This window comes from Parus major, chromosome 4A (assembly GCF_001522545.3).
Source record: "Parus major isolate Abel chromosome 4A, Parus_major1.1, whole genome shotgun sequence".
NCBI lineage: Eukaryota > Metazoa > Chordata > Aves > Passeriformes > Paridae > Parus > Parus major.
This window is the reverse complement of record NC_031772.1, coordinates 2730746-2747972: the sequence shown is the minus strand read 5'-3', so window position 1 is coordinate 2747972 and position 17227 is coordinate 2730746. Positions and strand designations below refer to the sequence as shown.

Genomic DNA, 17227 nt, shown 5'->3' with positions numbered 1-17227 from the left:
TTTGGTTTGGTTGAGTTTGGTTTGGTTTGGTTTGGGTTTGGTTGGGTTTGGTTTGGTTTGGTTGGGTTGGGTTTGTTTCAGTTTGGTTTGGTTTGGTTTGGAGTTCCAGAGGGCTGGACAAGACCTGTGGTCTCCCAGTGTTGCCACCTGAGTCCTGTGCTGGTACAAAACCATGTTAAGCTGTGTTTTTCAGCAATTTTGAGGTTTTCATTTGTTCTGTGACTCTTTTTAAGTAGATGTGTGGTGATGGCTCAGTTTGATCTTTGGCTGTTGAACTTTAAAAGAAACAAAAACCTATCTATTTTATTCATTTAAAATGTAATGAAATAATAATTTTAATAACAGGCATACATTAAAATAGTTTTGCTGTTGAATTGAATTGATTAACCACGGAATGATTTCAGTGTGATTAATGAGCTTCTTTATTTCAGGTCAAATGCAGGACTAATGAGATGGCTGAGATTGGAAAGATCATTTGATTGACCATTGGTAGAATTTTAGGATATTAGTGGTCAAGAAAGGTTCAATCTTTTGCTGTTCTGCAGAGACCACGTGAGGAGGATGTGTCTGAAGCAAGGCATGAACATAATCTGCATTCCACACAACACTCCTGTGGTCATCAGCTTGGAAATTTATCTTGCACGCATTTTTCAACTGAATTCCCCTAATGCCTCTGTTCTAAAGCAGATAAATGAACAAGCAAGAGAAAGCCCCATTGCACTGATTTCTAATTGTACAGGAAAGGGCATTGTGTGGCTTGTGTAATTACATGTTTCGTTTTCTCCTGAAATCATACTAATTTAAAAAATGGATTCAGGTAATTGGTCATATTTTTCTAGGACAGGAAGGATGTTTCCATCTGATATTTGTGTCCTTTATTCTGAGTATGAGCAGAACACACCAGCAAATAGATGGCAGAATGTGGTGTGTTCCAAGAAAATGTCTAATTGTTGTTTTTTTCCTCCAAGAAAACATTGTATCCCAATAGAAGAGGAAATGTAAGGACTTGCTGTTTCGTGATTTGATCAAAAAGTGTATTCCTCCTTACTCCAGCCAAATCTGAGCATGAATCTCTTGAACTGATTTCAAGGAAAGCAGACTTGGCAGGATCCCTCAGGCCACAGAGAACAATTCTCCATTTGAAGCGGTGCAGCATCCATCCATGCTGCTCTGAGAAATAACATTCCTCCTCCAACTCTGCCAAAAAGAGACAAGAAATCTGTGATAGGTGGCACACACACACTCACACAGTCACACACAAATGTCCTGCCACTAGGGTGGGAGAAGCAGTGAACAAATTACTGATGGACAGGGGAATACCACTGCGAGATGTCAGACTGCCTGTAGGAATCCATCATGCCTGGATATCAGAAAATAGGTGTGGTGTACTGCATCACATAAAACACAGAGGAATTTTAGCAGGAAAATAGATCTTTCAAACTGGTCTGTTTGAAAAAATCAGTATTTCTTATATACTTTAGTTTATATGTGGGACCAGCGCCATGAAGCTGCAATGGGAATTGTGTCTGCTTTTCAACACCACAACACTTTAATACTTCCAGTTTCTATACCTGAATAGAACTTCGTCTTAGGGAATTTTGCTGTGGTGCATTTAATAGATATCTTATATTCCACACACCTGGAATCCTAACAGATCTTAGAACACCAAATTTTCTTTACTACACAGGATGTGAATAAGTTCTGAGCTTTTATTTTGCTGGAAATCATTAGGATTTCTGACTGACACATCATCAGATGTTAAAGGTTTGAAATGTTATTATTTTCTCAATTCATTTAATCACAAATCAATATTTCTGCTCCTTATACCAGTAATTGATGGAGCAGTTAATCTTGTCACTGTTGTTCTTCCATCTTGTGAGGCAACATACAATTATGTCCTTGTGTCACTTGTGTTGATCTTGTTTAAGAGATTCAAAACAACCTCTGTGTAGAAAGGAAAACATCAATTTTCTTGGCAGGTCTTGGATTTGTAGGCATAATTAGCTGATGTAAAGGAGCAGTCTATCAGTTGTGTTTGCATGACATTTCTATTACAAACCTAATACAAATGTCTAATTTCCAGAAATATCCAAAATGTCTTTGGCCATTTTTAATTTCTTGAAACGGGCAAAGTGACCAAAATGTGGAGCACAGTAAAACTTACAAGTGATATTTTGAACAACCTCACGTTATTCAAGAATCCTCTGTGCTGGATTTTTTTTAGCTCATAGACTGGTTTGTGTTTTGTGATGTTTTTTGACTTTTCTGACTTACATCTGAATCATGAGCTGTTACCAAGTGGAGAGGCCACTCCATTTATAGCAAAATGATTTTTTCACTTGGGTTTGTGGAGTAGAAACACGACTTTTACACAAAAAAGAGGAAGAAAGATATGTATCTATTGGAAACTTGAATCAGCAATCACACTACTCCTTTAAAATTTCTCCTCAAGTAATTTCTGCTTTCAAGAACTAATATGTGATTTTCTTAAAAAATGTTCAGTATAATGTACCAGTAATGATAGAATGCATCAAGGCCCCATGATATTGGGTGGGAAAACGTGCTTCAGTAGGACTTTTAAAAGCTTTTCCATGAGCATGGTGACCTGCAGGACTCTGACCCACAGATGCACACTGCTCTCATCATTAGTTTTTTCATCTTTTTTCATTTTTTCATTAGTTTTTTCTTTTTTTTTCATCATTACCTTTTGAAGCTGTTTATCCTATTGCATTGTGTCAGAAGAAGGAGGATGGATGGAAAGCAGCACCCCAAATATTCCAAACTTCTCTGTTCTCCATGACAAGCTTGAGTTTGTGCACATCACTTGTGTCTGGAGGTCACTGACAGTAAGCTGGCCACACTGAGTCAATGGAAATGCAGATTTCCAGGCAGAAATGTTTTGTCTAATTTGCAGAAGCTTAATTGGACAGGGTTCGGTGAGGAGGAAGGGAAAACAGTAAAAAAAAACCCAAAAAATACCACATTTCCCACTATTTGAGTACAGTCCATGAAGGAGCTGCAGTGTCTTTATGAACTTTATGGCGCTGGGTAAATTGTTAAAAATCAAGTTTAAAGTTTTCTGAACTTGTTAAACAACAGCTTTACCATCTTCAGGCTTGAAGATCTTGACAGGCTTCAAGAGCATGGCCTGACCTTTGTAATAAAATATAAAATTAAGCATTTAATGCTGGCACATAGCAGTCCATGCAAATATTTAATAAAGCTCTGTTGTTGAGGTGTGTAGGCAACTTAACTTTTTCCTTAAGTTCAGGAATTTTATTTCCAGAACTCTAGTTCCAGCAAACTTTGTAAAACCTGGAGAAGATGCCACTGCTTTCAGTGGGCTTTGAATCAATTTCATTGTTGACCAGAACCTCCACTTTTTAAACCATATTTACTATACAGGTAAAACAAAATTGAAAGAATTGGGCCCTGCACAACAAATTGTTGTGACACATTTTAAAGTATCCTTTTAATTCTGTTTTATCCAATTCTGTTTTATCCAATTTTGTGACTCCTCTTGCTGAGTACTTTTTGTACAGGTAGATTGACTAGTTTTTGGTAGCTGCTTTCTCCTACATCAAAACAGCTCTGCTCCATCATCTCCATGGGATGATTGAGATTTCAGTCCCTTTTCAAGAGTCACTTCAGTGTAGAATTGTCTCTGGCACAGAATTTGCTTTGAGAAGCAATCCAGCCTCTGCAGCAGTTTGGGGATCTGTCAGGATGGGAGGTGTTTCACCAGAACAGAAGAATGTTTCCAGTGTCATTCTGGTTTTTATGATAACAGAGGAAAAGACCTTACATTTTTTTGTGAATGTAAGCTATAAAATGAAAGAACTGCTTTTGTTATTTAAAGAGTTATTTATTGTTATTTTGTTATCTGGCCACCAGCTGAGGAGCTGCCACTGGCAGGCAGCAATTCCCATCACTTCCATGACTAAAGATGATGATTTATCTTTGTGTTCATGGACCAGAAAAGAAATGTTTTTTCCTGGGAACTGCCTGAGGACCATGGAAGGGAGTGAGAATCCTCCCTATGACAGGACAGCTGGGGAAGAACCACCCTGCCCCAGGGCAGGGAGGGGAGAGGCATTTGCTCATCTTCTGCTTTTGGTTTGTATTCTGGTACAACCCAAAAACTCTGATACAAAACCCAAATTCTGATATTGTTCTGTCCTTGGAAAAGCCTTCCTCTGCAATCACCTTCTCTTAGGAGTTTCCTATTGCACACTGCCATGTTTTATTCATGTGGTGAGTTTAGATAGGGCCAGTTAGCTAAAAAATGTGTTGATTGCTTCCCTGCTTGGGGCCCATCCATAAATGATGAGAAAATTCCTTCCAAGATGTGCAATTAGTTCTCAAGTTCATGGTACTCCTGGAGCTCCCAGAGTTGAGTTTCTGATTTGTAAAGATGTATTCTCATGGATGGTATCCATATTTTGTTTGTGACAACTTTGGGCAGACGTGGTGATTAGGCTGTTAATTGCTGAGATAGATGTAAGGTATAGAATATGCAATTTATTTGGTATTTCAAACTCTTGACTAGAACCTTATAGTTTTGATTCTAATTTGCATTCAAGATATCTTTAAAAAGAACAAAAATCCCATATGAAAATGAGCAGCTATACTGCTACTGGATAAAAAACCCTGATTTCTTTTTTCTTGGATATGCTAAGGCAAAGAGAAACTGATGAAAAAATAGCAAAGTTTAGACGTCCTTTTGGAGTCCAACACATTTATTCTGGCACCCAAAAGAACTTTTTTCTCCTTCAGGAAACAGGAGTTTATTCTGAGTTTAACAGGAATTACAGAATATAAATATAATATTATTTTTTTTTTCCTTTTAAGTAATGACTTTTAAAAAAAAGAAAAAAAATAACAATATATTTAGTTTTTTTGTTTCTTTTTAGAAATCTTGGGAATGGTGCTTTCTGCTCTCACAAATGGTTAAATGAGAAGTAGATTGCTGTGGTTTTGTGTGGAACTCAAGGGGTTGGAAGGTGACTGATTCCTGCTCCTCTGGAATTCATGGGATGTGTGGGCTGTTGGCAGAATTGTGTTTGGAGTAAGCAGGACAATATACAATACAATATTAACAATGTTGTAGACAATACAATACAATATTAACAATATTGTATACAATATTAGCAATATTAACAATAAAACAACATCCCTGCCCTGACTCACAACTACCAGAACTCTTTAGTGGACACTCTGAAATGTGGATTTTACCAGTGAGAAACAAAAATTATTAACTGGCCGCAAGGCAGTAATGCAGAATGCATTATGTATGAAACAGGTGATCTCGAGAATTGCCATTCCAAAGGATTTGACACAAATGACTGGAATCAGATTGACTTGCATTTTTAAACAAATAAAAATGTGTTTTATGTTGGAGTGCATCCAGCAGCCACGTAGGTGGTTTGACATCGGATCTTATTGTGGCCCCAGAATCTCTTGCCAGTGGTTCATAGATGATTTTCCTTTTGTTTGTTTTAGCAGAGATTTAATTTTCAGATTTGAGGCATGAACAGATTTTCAAGTACCAAAACCAGAGCAATTTCCACTTGATTGGTAAAATGTATTCATGTAGTACAAACATACAAATAAAGTGCAAAGAAAATGACATTATGAATCATACCATTAACAGCTTGATTTTTGTGATGTTTTTAGGAGTCAGCCATTGAATTATAGCGAATATATATTTGAGTTTGCAGAGCAATGTTGTGTTCACTTTGGAGTTGTAGTGGTCTGCAGCTTTGTAGGGGGTTTGATGTTGGGTTTGGTTTGATTTTTTTGGGTGTTTTTACTCTTTTTTTTTATTTTATTTTTCTATTTGTTCAGGCATCCCACTATTTCTTTCTAAGAAAAATGAAAATAGCCATCAGAGAAATCTTCAGCCTTTTTTCCAAGATTCCTGTTCTCAACCTTTAGCTTTTATGCAGCTCCAATGCAAAAATGTTCCACTGCTAAAAGCAGGACCATTTCCTAGTGTCACTGGTATATAAATAAATTTGACACTGCATATTCTCACAGGTCTCTGAAATAAGTTAGAGGATATTTTTAAAGTATTTCCTGGGTGGCTGCTAGATGCATTTTCCCAAATGTGGACTGTACTTACTCTTCTAGTAAAAAAGGGACTTCAGCTTTAAAGGGATTAATTAGCTGCAATTAAAATAAATTACTCCTTATGCCATATATCAATGTGATTGAGTTTAATTTGTTCAGCATGCTCACTGCCTATTGTGTATTTATAATTCTGTTCACTCTTTCCAGCATTTTGATACAAGTTTTAATCAACACTCTTCCTATTAGTTGCATATTACTATCAGGAATAAAGAATTCTATCGAAGAATTTATCAGTTGCTTGTTTTCCACACCTTGGCTGCTTCTTCATGTGGCTTGAAGAACCTGTGTTTTGGTCATTAACTTTTTATTTCCTCAAGTGAAGAGCATTTCTTACCCCCCATGATGAAAAAGCAATAAAAAGAACTAAAAACACTCTATTTTTAAAGCAGTGAAGACTGAATCAGGAGAGCATGCAACTGTAAGCAAGCTGTGCCTCTCACTTACTTAATTCTTTTGTTGACTTAAATGGATGTGGGGTGATGTTTTCTCCTGGTGATAAGAATTTCCAGTTCCATTTTGTTCATCACTGAAGAAAAATCAAATTAAAGAAACCTCATTGAAGTCAGTACCACCACCCTCATAAAAAATAGATCAAAGAATGAATCAGTCCCTTAGTGGATTTAGAGTAAAATCATATGAGGGAATGAATTTGAAAGGCCTGATAATATAACAAATTGTCTGTTTCTCTTTGAGGTAGGTCTTTTTCTTTGAATATGATAATGAAATATCCTGTGTAGGGAGTGGATCCTGTGGATAAATATTGATGGCTGCAAATAATTTATCTTTGAAACACCACGGAGCGTGACAGCGAGTTCAGCTTGGTTGGTGGCATTTGTGCCTTTAAAAAATGAGGGGAGATTTCTGTCAGGCAACAGCTCTGTGGTGTTTCTTATTGTCATTAAAACCTGTAAAACACCTGTAAATGCTGTACCTTTTCTAAAAATCAGTCTCATCCAAGCCAGCCAGTTCTGTAATGTTGCCTGGGCTGTGTGGTGGCAGAGTGTGTGCAGCCAGGCCGGTGGATTATGGCAAACCAAAAACCCCAAAACTTCCAGCATCAAAAAATCCCCACTTTGGAACAAAGCTGAAATCCACATCAGCGTGGCCCAAGAATTCAAAATCCATGTAGAGCTGCCTAATTGACAGTGGGCACTTTGGAGGGAGCCCCAGTGAAGTGGAAGAATTGCAAACAGCTGGCTTGTCAGTGAAATAACGTAATAATCAGGGTATTGACTGGCAGATGGAGCTGTGTCATGGGGATCTTTGGCTCTGAGAAACACCATTTTAATACAGGGATTTGAACACTCCTATTTAAGGAGCCCACGGTGGATTAGCAGCAAATGAAAAGGATATGATATTGAAAAAGTGTGGTGTGCTCGCTAAATTTGTCCAAGTAATTAAAATAGGTTGGGGAATACAAAGATAAGAATGGGAGTGATATTTTCAGGATTTCTTCTCTACTATGATTTTAATAATTGGATGTTGGTGTAGCTTTGGACTTCAATATTTCTAATTTTTAAAAATATGGTACCTTTTTCTTTGAAGTTGGTATGGCACTTAAAAATATCACCACCATTTGTTTGTTGTGTTCTAATCCAAATCTGAATTCAAGTATCAGGAAATTGTGTTTTTCTAATTTGAAGTGGACACCTGCACTCTTCTACCCCCTTTAATTCTTTTCTGAGATCATCTCAAGGAAGAAATAGCAAGTTCTGTGGTAAGGTAAAGGGAAATTCTTGCTCAGGTGGGACCAGATGGAGCCTTGTGTTTAAAGAACAGATTTAGATTCTACCTTCACATCCTCCTCCATTGGGTGGTTACAGTTTTTATATTCTCTCTACTTTTCAAGGTGTGATTTGACAGCTGCTAAATGAAGATGATAATGAACAGCACTAATATTTAAATGACACCATTAATATTTGGTGTATTGGGCAAAAAGTCAGGTATGGTTGAGTGCACAGACAGCCAGATGAAGAAAAGCAAGTTTAAACTTCTTTTTCCCCTCCTCCCCTCCATCTTGTCCATCTGGGCCATTTGCCTTCCTAGTTGGGAAGTCAACAGCACAGACAGCAATGCATTCTCTTGAAAGCTGGGAAAATGGCTTGGCAAGCTTCGTGTTACCTTCTGTTAAACAATTTGATTTGTTCTCAATTTTTTTAATTTATTTTTTTTTAACCGCCTTGAAAGCGTGAGCGAGTGCTGGAACCCACGAAAGGTCCCTTGGACTTGGGCTGCTCTCTTCAGCCTTCTGCACTTTCCTCAGGCTGGAACACTCTGCTTTCCTAAATGCCTTTGGTTGCTAGAAAGTGCCTCTTGCTCCTGTTCTGTGCATTGCTGTTGCCATAGTATCCCTATCAGAGCTATGGCACAAATGACAGGCAACGTACAGCGATGCCTTTATAAATAGGATTCTGGAAGAACAACACTTTCCTCACAACATCAGATATTCTACTCCATATCCAAGCAGCAAACTTGTGTCACGTTGGGATATTTATTTTTTTTTCTCCTTAAAGGCCTACAGCTCTGGAATAGAGCTTCAAAAATGTTGCTGGGCTTATTTTGAAAGAAAGAAAACTATTTTAAAAAATAGTGTGTTGTACAGAAGTTCAAGCACTGTGAACCATTGTTGGTTGTTTTTTCCTGCTAAACTAACACTGTCTTACATGTCTATACCCTTTAGTCAGTCAGGACAATCTGTGACAGCAAAAGACACCACAAAAAACCATGTTAGCATGTATCTGATGTGGTTTATATCTGTGCTCTGCTGTTTTTTCATGCTTTAAAGTGTTTTCTTTACCATGACACAAAAAGGATTTCAATAAAATGATTCAAACTTGGTTTAAAGTAAGTAAAAATATGCATAATAATGTTATGCCAAGTTCCACCCTGCAGTTTTCCTTATAAAACTCTTTGAGTCCTGCTGGTGTTATTTTATAATCCCTGGAAACTCGACTGCAGATGAAACTGGGGGTACAGGTTTAGAATTTAGTTTGAATATAAAGTATCTCCTGGTATGATCTCAACTTTCAGAACTGATTCAGGAATATTGTTGATGAACTCTTTAGATTGTTGCATTTGTGTACTCATCCTCATATTTCTTTGCAAAAAAAAAAGAAACAAAAAACCCACCTATTTTTTAATGTATTTATTTGGAAGATTGATATACCTGTTTATACAATATTTTTATATGTTTATCATTTTTAAGCAATGCAACAGTATTGCCATAGAAGAATTTGGGATAGGGGCTAGAATTTGGTTTATATTTATGGATGGTGTTGTGTTTTTTCATTTCCTCCCCTCAGAAATGTAAATTTGAGATATTATTCTGTCAGAATTGGAAGGGTTTTTTACCCCTGCTGTGTTATTTTTCATTTTAATTTGTAATAGAGAGGAAGAAATGGAAAAATTTTTCCTTGTAATATGCACAAAACATGCAACTATTCTGATTATTCTTTTTTTTTTTTTTTTTGTGATAGCATTTAAATATCTACTTTTCACTGTAACCCATACGCTTTTATTGGTGTTTTCCATAGGAAACAATGTAAATTTATTTATTTCAGTAATAATGGACACAATGATGTGCTTTCCTGAAATAAGGGTGCTCTGCAGGTGGAATGCACGTGGGCAATTACTTCAGTGGGGTGACGATTGCTGAAGCTACATTTAAAGAAATATAAGACAATTAATAAATAAAATTATAAGAGCCAAACTAATACACCTGTACACCATTACCAAGTCATTCATTAGGCTCACACTGCTACCATGGCATTACCATAATGGTAATCAGGAGCTGCTGATGACTTCTTCCTTATTTGCATATTTAGAATATGATATGATAATGGTTTATAGAAAGCTGTTGGTCCTGCACTGTTGCTGCTTTGGATGTTGTGAAGCCCTGAAGCCCAGGGATAAATCAGGAAATCCCTGAAATGCCATCCCCTTCTCAGCAATCTCCTCCAGATCCATGGAATTACTCAGGAAGCAAAGCCTTTTTCCATAAGTGGGGACTTGCAGCATTTTCATTTCATGTACAATCATGGAAATTGTATCATTTTCTCCTTTTGTATAATCACGAAGCCAGAAGACGCTGTCCAGTGAAATGGTGCTGATGTGGGGATCCACCTTGCAGATGGAGCTGGAATGTTCTTTGTCTGTCACTTGTTTCCAAGCCAAAGCAGTTCTCAGTGTTTAAATGGAATAGCAATATTAATTGTTCCTAACCTGTTTCACTGCAAAATCAGAGGGTTTACTGTAAATTACCCTGCAAGTGGCACTGCTGAAAGGCAGTAACTAACGGGCAATTACTGGCATCAGTAATTTCTTCAACCACTGCAGCTTGATCTGCAGAAGTAAATCAATCTATGCTGTGACAGGGAGAATAAAATGAGGAGAGACAGGAAACAAAATTACACTTTTACCTGCACAGTGAAGAGAATGGAGCTGTGTTAGCACAGGTATATTTGAAACAGATGCTAACCCGATGGGAGCTAAGATTTCATTTATGAGAAAAATCACTTTACATGGAACTCCTGAACATTTACCTGAGAGAAATGCTATCCTAGCAGATCCTAAATTCTGGGCTGGCAGAATTATGTAAAGATTAGGCAAATATTCTATACATGGAGTTCAAGAGAGTGATTTAGTTTTTAAAAACTCTTGGCTGAAGGCTCTGTGCAGCTACACAGATATCTGTGTGTACCTGTAAGTCCTCCTATTCCACTTCCACCTTTCTTGAGGTTGTTAGCAAATTTCCTCAAGGAGGGAATATATTGTTATTTGGAACCAGCTTGGAAAGTTTTTCCTCTGTGCAGAACAAGTTTGTATCTCCCTTTAAAGGTATTGGTGTTCCAGAGTGCTATGAAGAGGCTTCACAAAATTTAAAATTATATGAAATTTTTACAGTTCACTAGACAGATTTCCACACATTGTTGGCTGAAGTTCACCAGACTCCATTTACATAATAACATTTTCTTGCCAGTTTAAGTTCCTGAATTAAAAATATCCAGATTTCTTTGTTGTTGTTAGCAAACATTACATAATTTTGTCAGTGAAAAACTTGGGGGGAGAATTAAGACAAGTGTTCTTCTATCCCCATATTTAAGCAAGAGGTATAAAAAGATCTGGTTCTCAGCAGATGGTTGCTTGCAAACTTCTTGCCTACTTTTTTCTTAGGAAACAAAAAAACTAAATGAGGACAATGTGGAAGAGAGATCAAAGGAAGAGATTTTCCTAAGGAGCAAAGGAAAATCTCACAATGGTAATGGGGGATTCCTGTACTTATTTCTTCATTCAATATGATCCAGCCCTAAAATTCTTACCTCAGTATTTAGTTAAAAATTTCAAGTAAAATTTTTGCAAGGAATTTTATATGTATTTAGGAAGGATTGAGTCCAGTGTGACTTTACTAATGGGGCTTTCAAACATGTTGTAGGAAAGGAGCTCCTTTAGCTCTCTGTTGCTTTAGGAACACAACATTCTGTGACTTTTAAAGGATTGTCCTTTCCCTTTCCCCAGCTACTCCTGGTGTTCTACACGAATACTCATTAGTCATTCTGGAGATGGACTTGCTGTCTGGAACCTACCTCTTGGCAGTCTTGTTGGCCTGCATCGTGTTCCAATCTGGCGCACAGGAGAAGAATTACACCGTGCGGGAAGAACTGCCTGAAAATGTGCTCATTGGCAACCTGCTCAAGGATCTCAACCTAACGCTGGACCCCGACGTGCCCCTGTCCTCCCCGCTGCAGTTCAAGCTCGTGTACAAGACTGGGGACGTGCCCCTGGTGAGGGTGGAGGAGAACACCGGGGAGATCTTCACGGCTGCCAACCGCATCGACCGCGAGAAGCTGTGCGCCGGCATCCTCAGCGAGAACCGCTGCTTCTACGAGGTGGAGGTGGCTGTTCTGCCAGACGAGGTGTTCAGACTGGTCAAGATCAGATTCCTAATTGAGGATATAAATGACAACGCCCCCCTTTTCCCCTCGACAGTTATTAACATCTCTATCCCTGAGAACACAGCCATTAATTCCCGCTACTCTGTCCCATCTGCCATCGACCCGGACATCGGCGTCAACGGTATCCAGCATTATGAGCTGCTCAAGGTGGGTTTCTTTCATCTTTCTCTGTTGCTGTCTGTGTTACTGTCCTCCCACAAGTGTTGCCGTCCTCACCAGCCCATCAGAAAGCCAAAGCTGTGTGTTGCAAGCAGAAAGCCAAGAGGGTGAGCTGCAGCTGTGGAACAGTGCAGGTCCATGTCAAGATGTGAATCTGCAGCCCCGAGTGCATCCTGGTGCATCTCAGCCTCACTATGTGGGGAGCTGCACGTTCACTTGTGTAACTGTGTGACAGTGGGATGAAACATCCACATCTCCACCAGCTCTGCACCAGCATCCAAAGTGTTTGTGCACTTTGGCTGCCAGCCTTCCTGGACCATTACAAATGTAATTAGTAAAGTCCTTATTGCCACTGACACGACAGTGCCGAGTGCAGAAGTGTTTTGTGCTGGGTTTATGTCTCCTGTTTTTATGGAGGCCTTTTTTTCATATCTCTCTTGCACCACTGTTGGACTTGAGCAGTAGAACTTGGCCCAGAAGGTGATGTGATGCTCACCTGTGCATGGATGAGCTGTTCCAGAGGGAAGGAGTCCTTTTTTCAGAGCAGCTCTGTAATGGCTGGGCAGGAGCAGCTCCAAGATGTGCAAGAATGCAAGGAGAGCAGTGCCAGGGACCTTGTAAGAGCAGATATTTCATATTCTTGCTTCTCTTATTCTTCCTAGCGAGTAACAGGGGAACAGAGGAATAACATAAATGTGATGTTTACATAAACAAGAGTGTGACTGCTAAATAAATGATCACTTTCGTTTGACTTTACTGAAACAAAATTAAGAACAGGAAAGAAACTTACCCTGAAACTATTGGGGGGAGCTGAAATTGCCCTCACTTCCTTTGATTTCTAATAGGGAACTATTTTTGTTTTGGCTGCTCAGCAATCAGTCTGACCCTCCTTACTGCCAGAAGAATATAGATTATATTATCCAATATATTGCTTGTCTGTCTGGATAGCTGATATTCATTGATATCAGTACTTACTAGCAATTTAATAAAAATAAAACTCTGCCTCCTTTTAGCTCTTTCAAATTGCTCAGAAGCTGAAGTAATTGTGGCAGTGTGGGTGCTAAGGAGTGACAAAGACTTAAAAATCTCTTTTGGGAAACTGCATCCCACTGGGCATTTCTGGCTAGCTAGCAAAAAAAAATGTATTAAAAAAAAAAAGAAGATGCCACACATATCTGTCTGCTCTCAGTGCTGCCAAGGAACTTAAAACTTTCTAAGAACTTAATATAAAGTCTGAAGATGTTGTAGTAAGCTCTTTAAAACTTTTCCTAGCTTACAGGAGAGTAGGTATACCTACATGTGTGGGTTTTGGGGGTTTTTTAGCTAGCTAAGCAAAAGCATCCAGTGGGACAGAGTGTTCTTTGTGTGGCATATTAAATGAGATTTTGGGGACTGAATAACAGCATATTAAATAAATAACAGTAGGAGTAGGAAATAATGAAAAAGCCAGGGTTACACACAAAATGGGGCAAAATAATACCCAGTCTGAACAGAGAAATGTGAGTTATCCGAGAGAAAAGTGCTGTTATTGTTGGAAAACTGTAGGAAATGGCAAAATCAGGAGTCCCTGTGCCTGATGAGCAACAGTTCAGATCATCACAATAGCAGTCCTGCTTGCTGAGCTTATTTCTGCCTGTGCATTCAGGTGAGCAGAGTGGGAGCAGGTTTGTGTCACACCAGTGGGAGCTGAAATCCAGCCTGCAGCTGCAGGGCAACATGAGAGGCTCTGCCCCAGAGGTTTGTCACCAAGAAATGTGCAAAGAGCTTTTCACATATCAAATTAGTTAATTTAAATTGTTTAATTTGTAGTTAGGGGGAGAAAGAATGAAGAAGGACCTGTTAAATGGTTATCCAGGTGGCTCTGAAAAACTGCTTTTGCCACATAATGGCAAGAAAGGTGGTGAGGTTCAATACACACTGGTATGGACTGGAAGTTTTGAAATCTTGTGCTGCATGTGCTTCAAACAAAATTATTTGTGAAATCACATCCCTGTAGGCAGATCTGAAAGTATTAATTGTGTTTTTCCCTTGAATGCCTGTTGGTCAGGAGTTTTTTTGAATTATGGATCTGCTCCCTTTAAATGAGCAATTTCACATACTTTGGAAACGATCTGTAAAAACCAAAAAGAAGTTTCTGACAGCCAGGCACCATTTGGAATAGTATTTCCAGATGTTACTCTACTGGTAATTTTCAGAATGTTTATATCAAAAGTAATCACAAAATAGATTAAAAAAAACCCAAAACAGTAGAAACCAAGGATTCTGGTGATCAGGCAGAAAATGCAGCCTGTATTTCCTACAGCAGGGGAGAGCCAGGAAGATAATTCGAGGGATTAAGCACCTTTCCTATGAGGAAAGGCTGAAATAATTGAGATTCTTAAACCTGGAGAAAAGAAAGCTCCAGAGTGACCTTGTTGAGACCTTCCAGTACCTGAAGGGGCTGCAGGAGGGACTCTGGATGAGCCTGGAATGACAGGACAAGGGAAAAGGGCTTTGTTCTGACAGGTTTAAATTGGATACTGGGAATAAATCCCTCCCTGTGAGGGTGGGGAGGGCTCTGCATGGCTGGAAGTGCCCAAGGACAGTTTGGAGGGGACTTGGATCACCCTGGGATAGCGGAAGATGTGGAAATCAGAAAAGATGATGCTTTAGTGGATGTGCAGCAATGGGGTGAAATGTTCTGTATTTTGGACAGAAAGCAATCAAAACCTGACAAATTGTGACCTGGAGAGAAGGCTTTTCAGCTGTAATTCACTTTTGAAACAAATTTAACCAAGATTTGCTTATTTGCACATCTGTGTGAAGCCAGGCCTATTTTGCCTGAATACAGGTAGATGGAGACTTTGTCCATAAGGAATTCTAAAAAGAGGGAATTTCTCACTGCGTTGTGGGTGTTTAACACATTTTCAGCCCCTCTGCAGCTCCTTGGGAAGGTCACAGCCATGTGTTAAAATTTTCTTTCAGTTTGTCACACTTACCTTACTGCCCCTTTCAAAGGGTGTGGAAAAGGCCGAATTTAATTTGTGAATTTAGTTTATTTTGCAAACCTGATGAGAAATGATAAAGTCTTTTTTCATGCTCTATTTTTTTTTTTTTCCTTTCTTAATGCCTCTTGTTAAAACCCCTTAAAACAGTAGAAAACAAAATTTTGTCAAGAATTATAGTCTTGTATTTTGGATTCAGTGGAAGCTTTGTAAAGCAGGATTTGATTTATTTAAAACAAGACAGTGCTTTAATTACCACACTGATTAACACTCCGGTATTTTTTGCCTGCCTGCATTTTATCAAGGTGTACCTGAATAGAAAATAACTTCTTTATATGTAAGTGATTCATGGTACTGCATCCTCAAAACTTTCTGGGTCTCTGACTTTCACAACCCTGTTTGAAATAGATGAACTCTAACAAGGCATCAGTTTTAGTGTTAATAGAAAAGAGGAGACAGTCACGCCGAGCTTCTTGCTGCTCCCCAAAGCTGCTGTGTGTGGCATTATAAAATATTGTGTTTCTCTACTGAGATGCCCCAAGGTGACCATAGAGGGAGTGACATGAAGGTTTCACTTGATAAACAGTGTTTTCTGTCAACGAGGGGAGGAGGGAGAACTTAGATATTATTTAACAATAGAAGAAAATTCACTTAGAATGAGGAATAGCTGGACTGGGGAAGAGGATGGCATAGCACTGATGGTGGGAGCTGGTAGGTGCAGCTAAGACAAGAAATAAATGGCCAGATGGAAACCCAACCATTTTTGTCTCAGCTGAGATAACTACTTCAAGTATAAATGGGAAATGATAGGGAAAAAAGAGCTGGGCATTCATAAATAGAAGTAGTATGTGAAAACAGTTGGATGCAAGAGCAAATTGTGCAATGAAACCTTAATAAACAGTGACTTCTGACTGGGGATGAATCTACAAATACTAATGTTCTGGTTTAACCCAGGGCCAGCCCAGCCACAGGGCTTTGTTCACCTCTTCAGGGCAGGCCCATTGTTTACAGACTGACATAAAATGTGCATTGTGTCAGGCAGTGCCACCACGCTGCCATAAATACCTGCTTGCTGCTGGTGATTACACTGTTCCAGCACACATTTCAGCTCAAGGCAAGCTGATATTTAATACAACCTGATTAATACACTTAATATTTATAGGTGTCACAGGCCTCTGCTTTGACTGCAGAGATTTGAGTGTGAAGCATTTCTTTGTTCTCTTAAATGTGAAAAAGGTGAGCTGGTTCAGAGCAGGTTTTGAATAGAAAAGGATTCACACAAGTGAATGTTTTAAATATTTTTTTTTAAATTGGTTGCTTAGCATTTCTTGTCAGCTAGGTGTACCATGTGCACTAGAAGTGGCAGAGGTGCAACAGGAACAGAGCTCTTTCTGAGCTGATCCTGTGTGCTAATATTTTTTTCCTTTAATCCTTTGCAGTTTGGGGGAAATTAGATAGGTTTTACCTTTATAGTTCCATTACTCTTACCTGTTGCAGTAATTTTGCTGTATTTACCTATCAGAAGCAGCTGGTGCATTCCTAGATTAATATAATAATCTCTTTGTAGCTGTCAGTTCATACCTCTGTAATCTGACAAAATAGATTCCTGCTCAGTCTCACCACACGCCAGTCGTGCCTCTGATGAGGAGAGTTTCATCTCGCTGCTCTAGATCATCTTTGTGATGCCTTTCAATAGAAGATACCCTCTTCTTTCTGATACAGTTTGTCAATTCCACGACCCATGGAAGATGGAAATCACAGTTCATCATCCTTCAGGCATCATATTTCATGTTTGCAACCAGTTATTTCTGAGCTTCACAGCACTTTGGGTTTAGTAACTGATATCGCTCTCAAGATCAAGAGTGGAAGATGTTTTATGTAGAAGTAAATATAGGAAGGTAGTTAAAATTATAGACAGATTAGATTTGTAGTTTTATGTGTATCAGAAAGTCATATTAATGAAATCTTTGTTGCTAATCCTGTTGTAAGCAGGGATACAAA

General features: G+C 38.7%; 1 protein-coding gene across 3 annotated transcripts in view; it reads left to right on the top strand.

Moving 5' to 3' along the window:
* Positions 1–17227, top strand: part of PCDH11X (protocadherin 11 X-linked) — a 429361-nt gene that overhangs the window by 32958 nt on the left and 379176 nt on the right. For all 3 annotated transcript variants that reach the window (XM_019006551.2, XM_015626720.3, XM_015626722.3), the window contains exon 2: positions 11647–12230. In XM_019006551.2, coding sequence (XP_018862096.1) covers positions 11691–12230 — 540 coding nt within the window. In that variant the 5' untranslated portion in view covers positions 11647–11690. The remainder of the gene's footprint in view (positions 1–11646; positions 12231–17227) is intronic.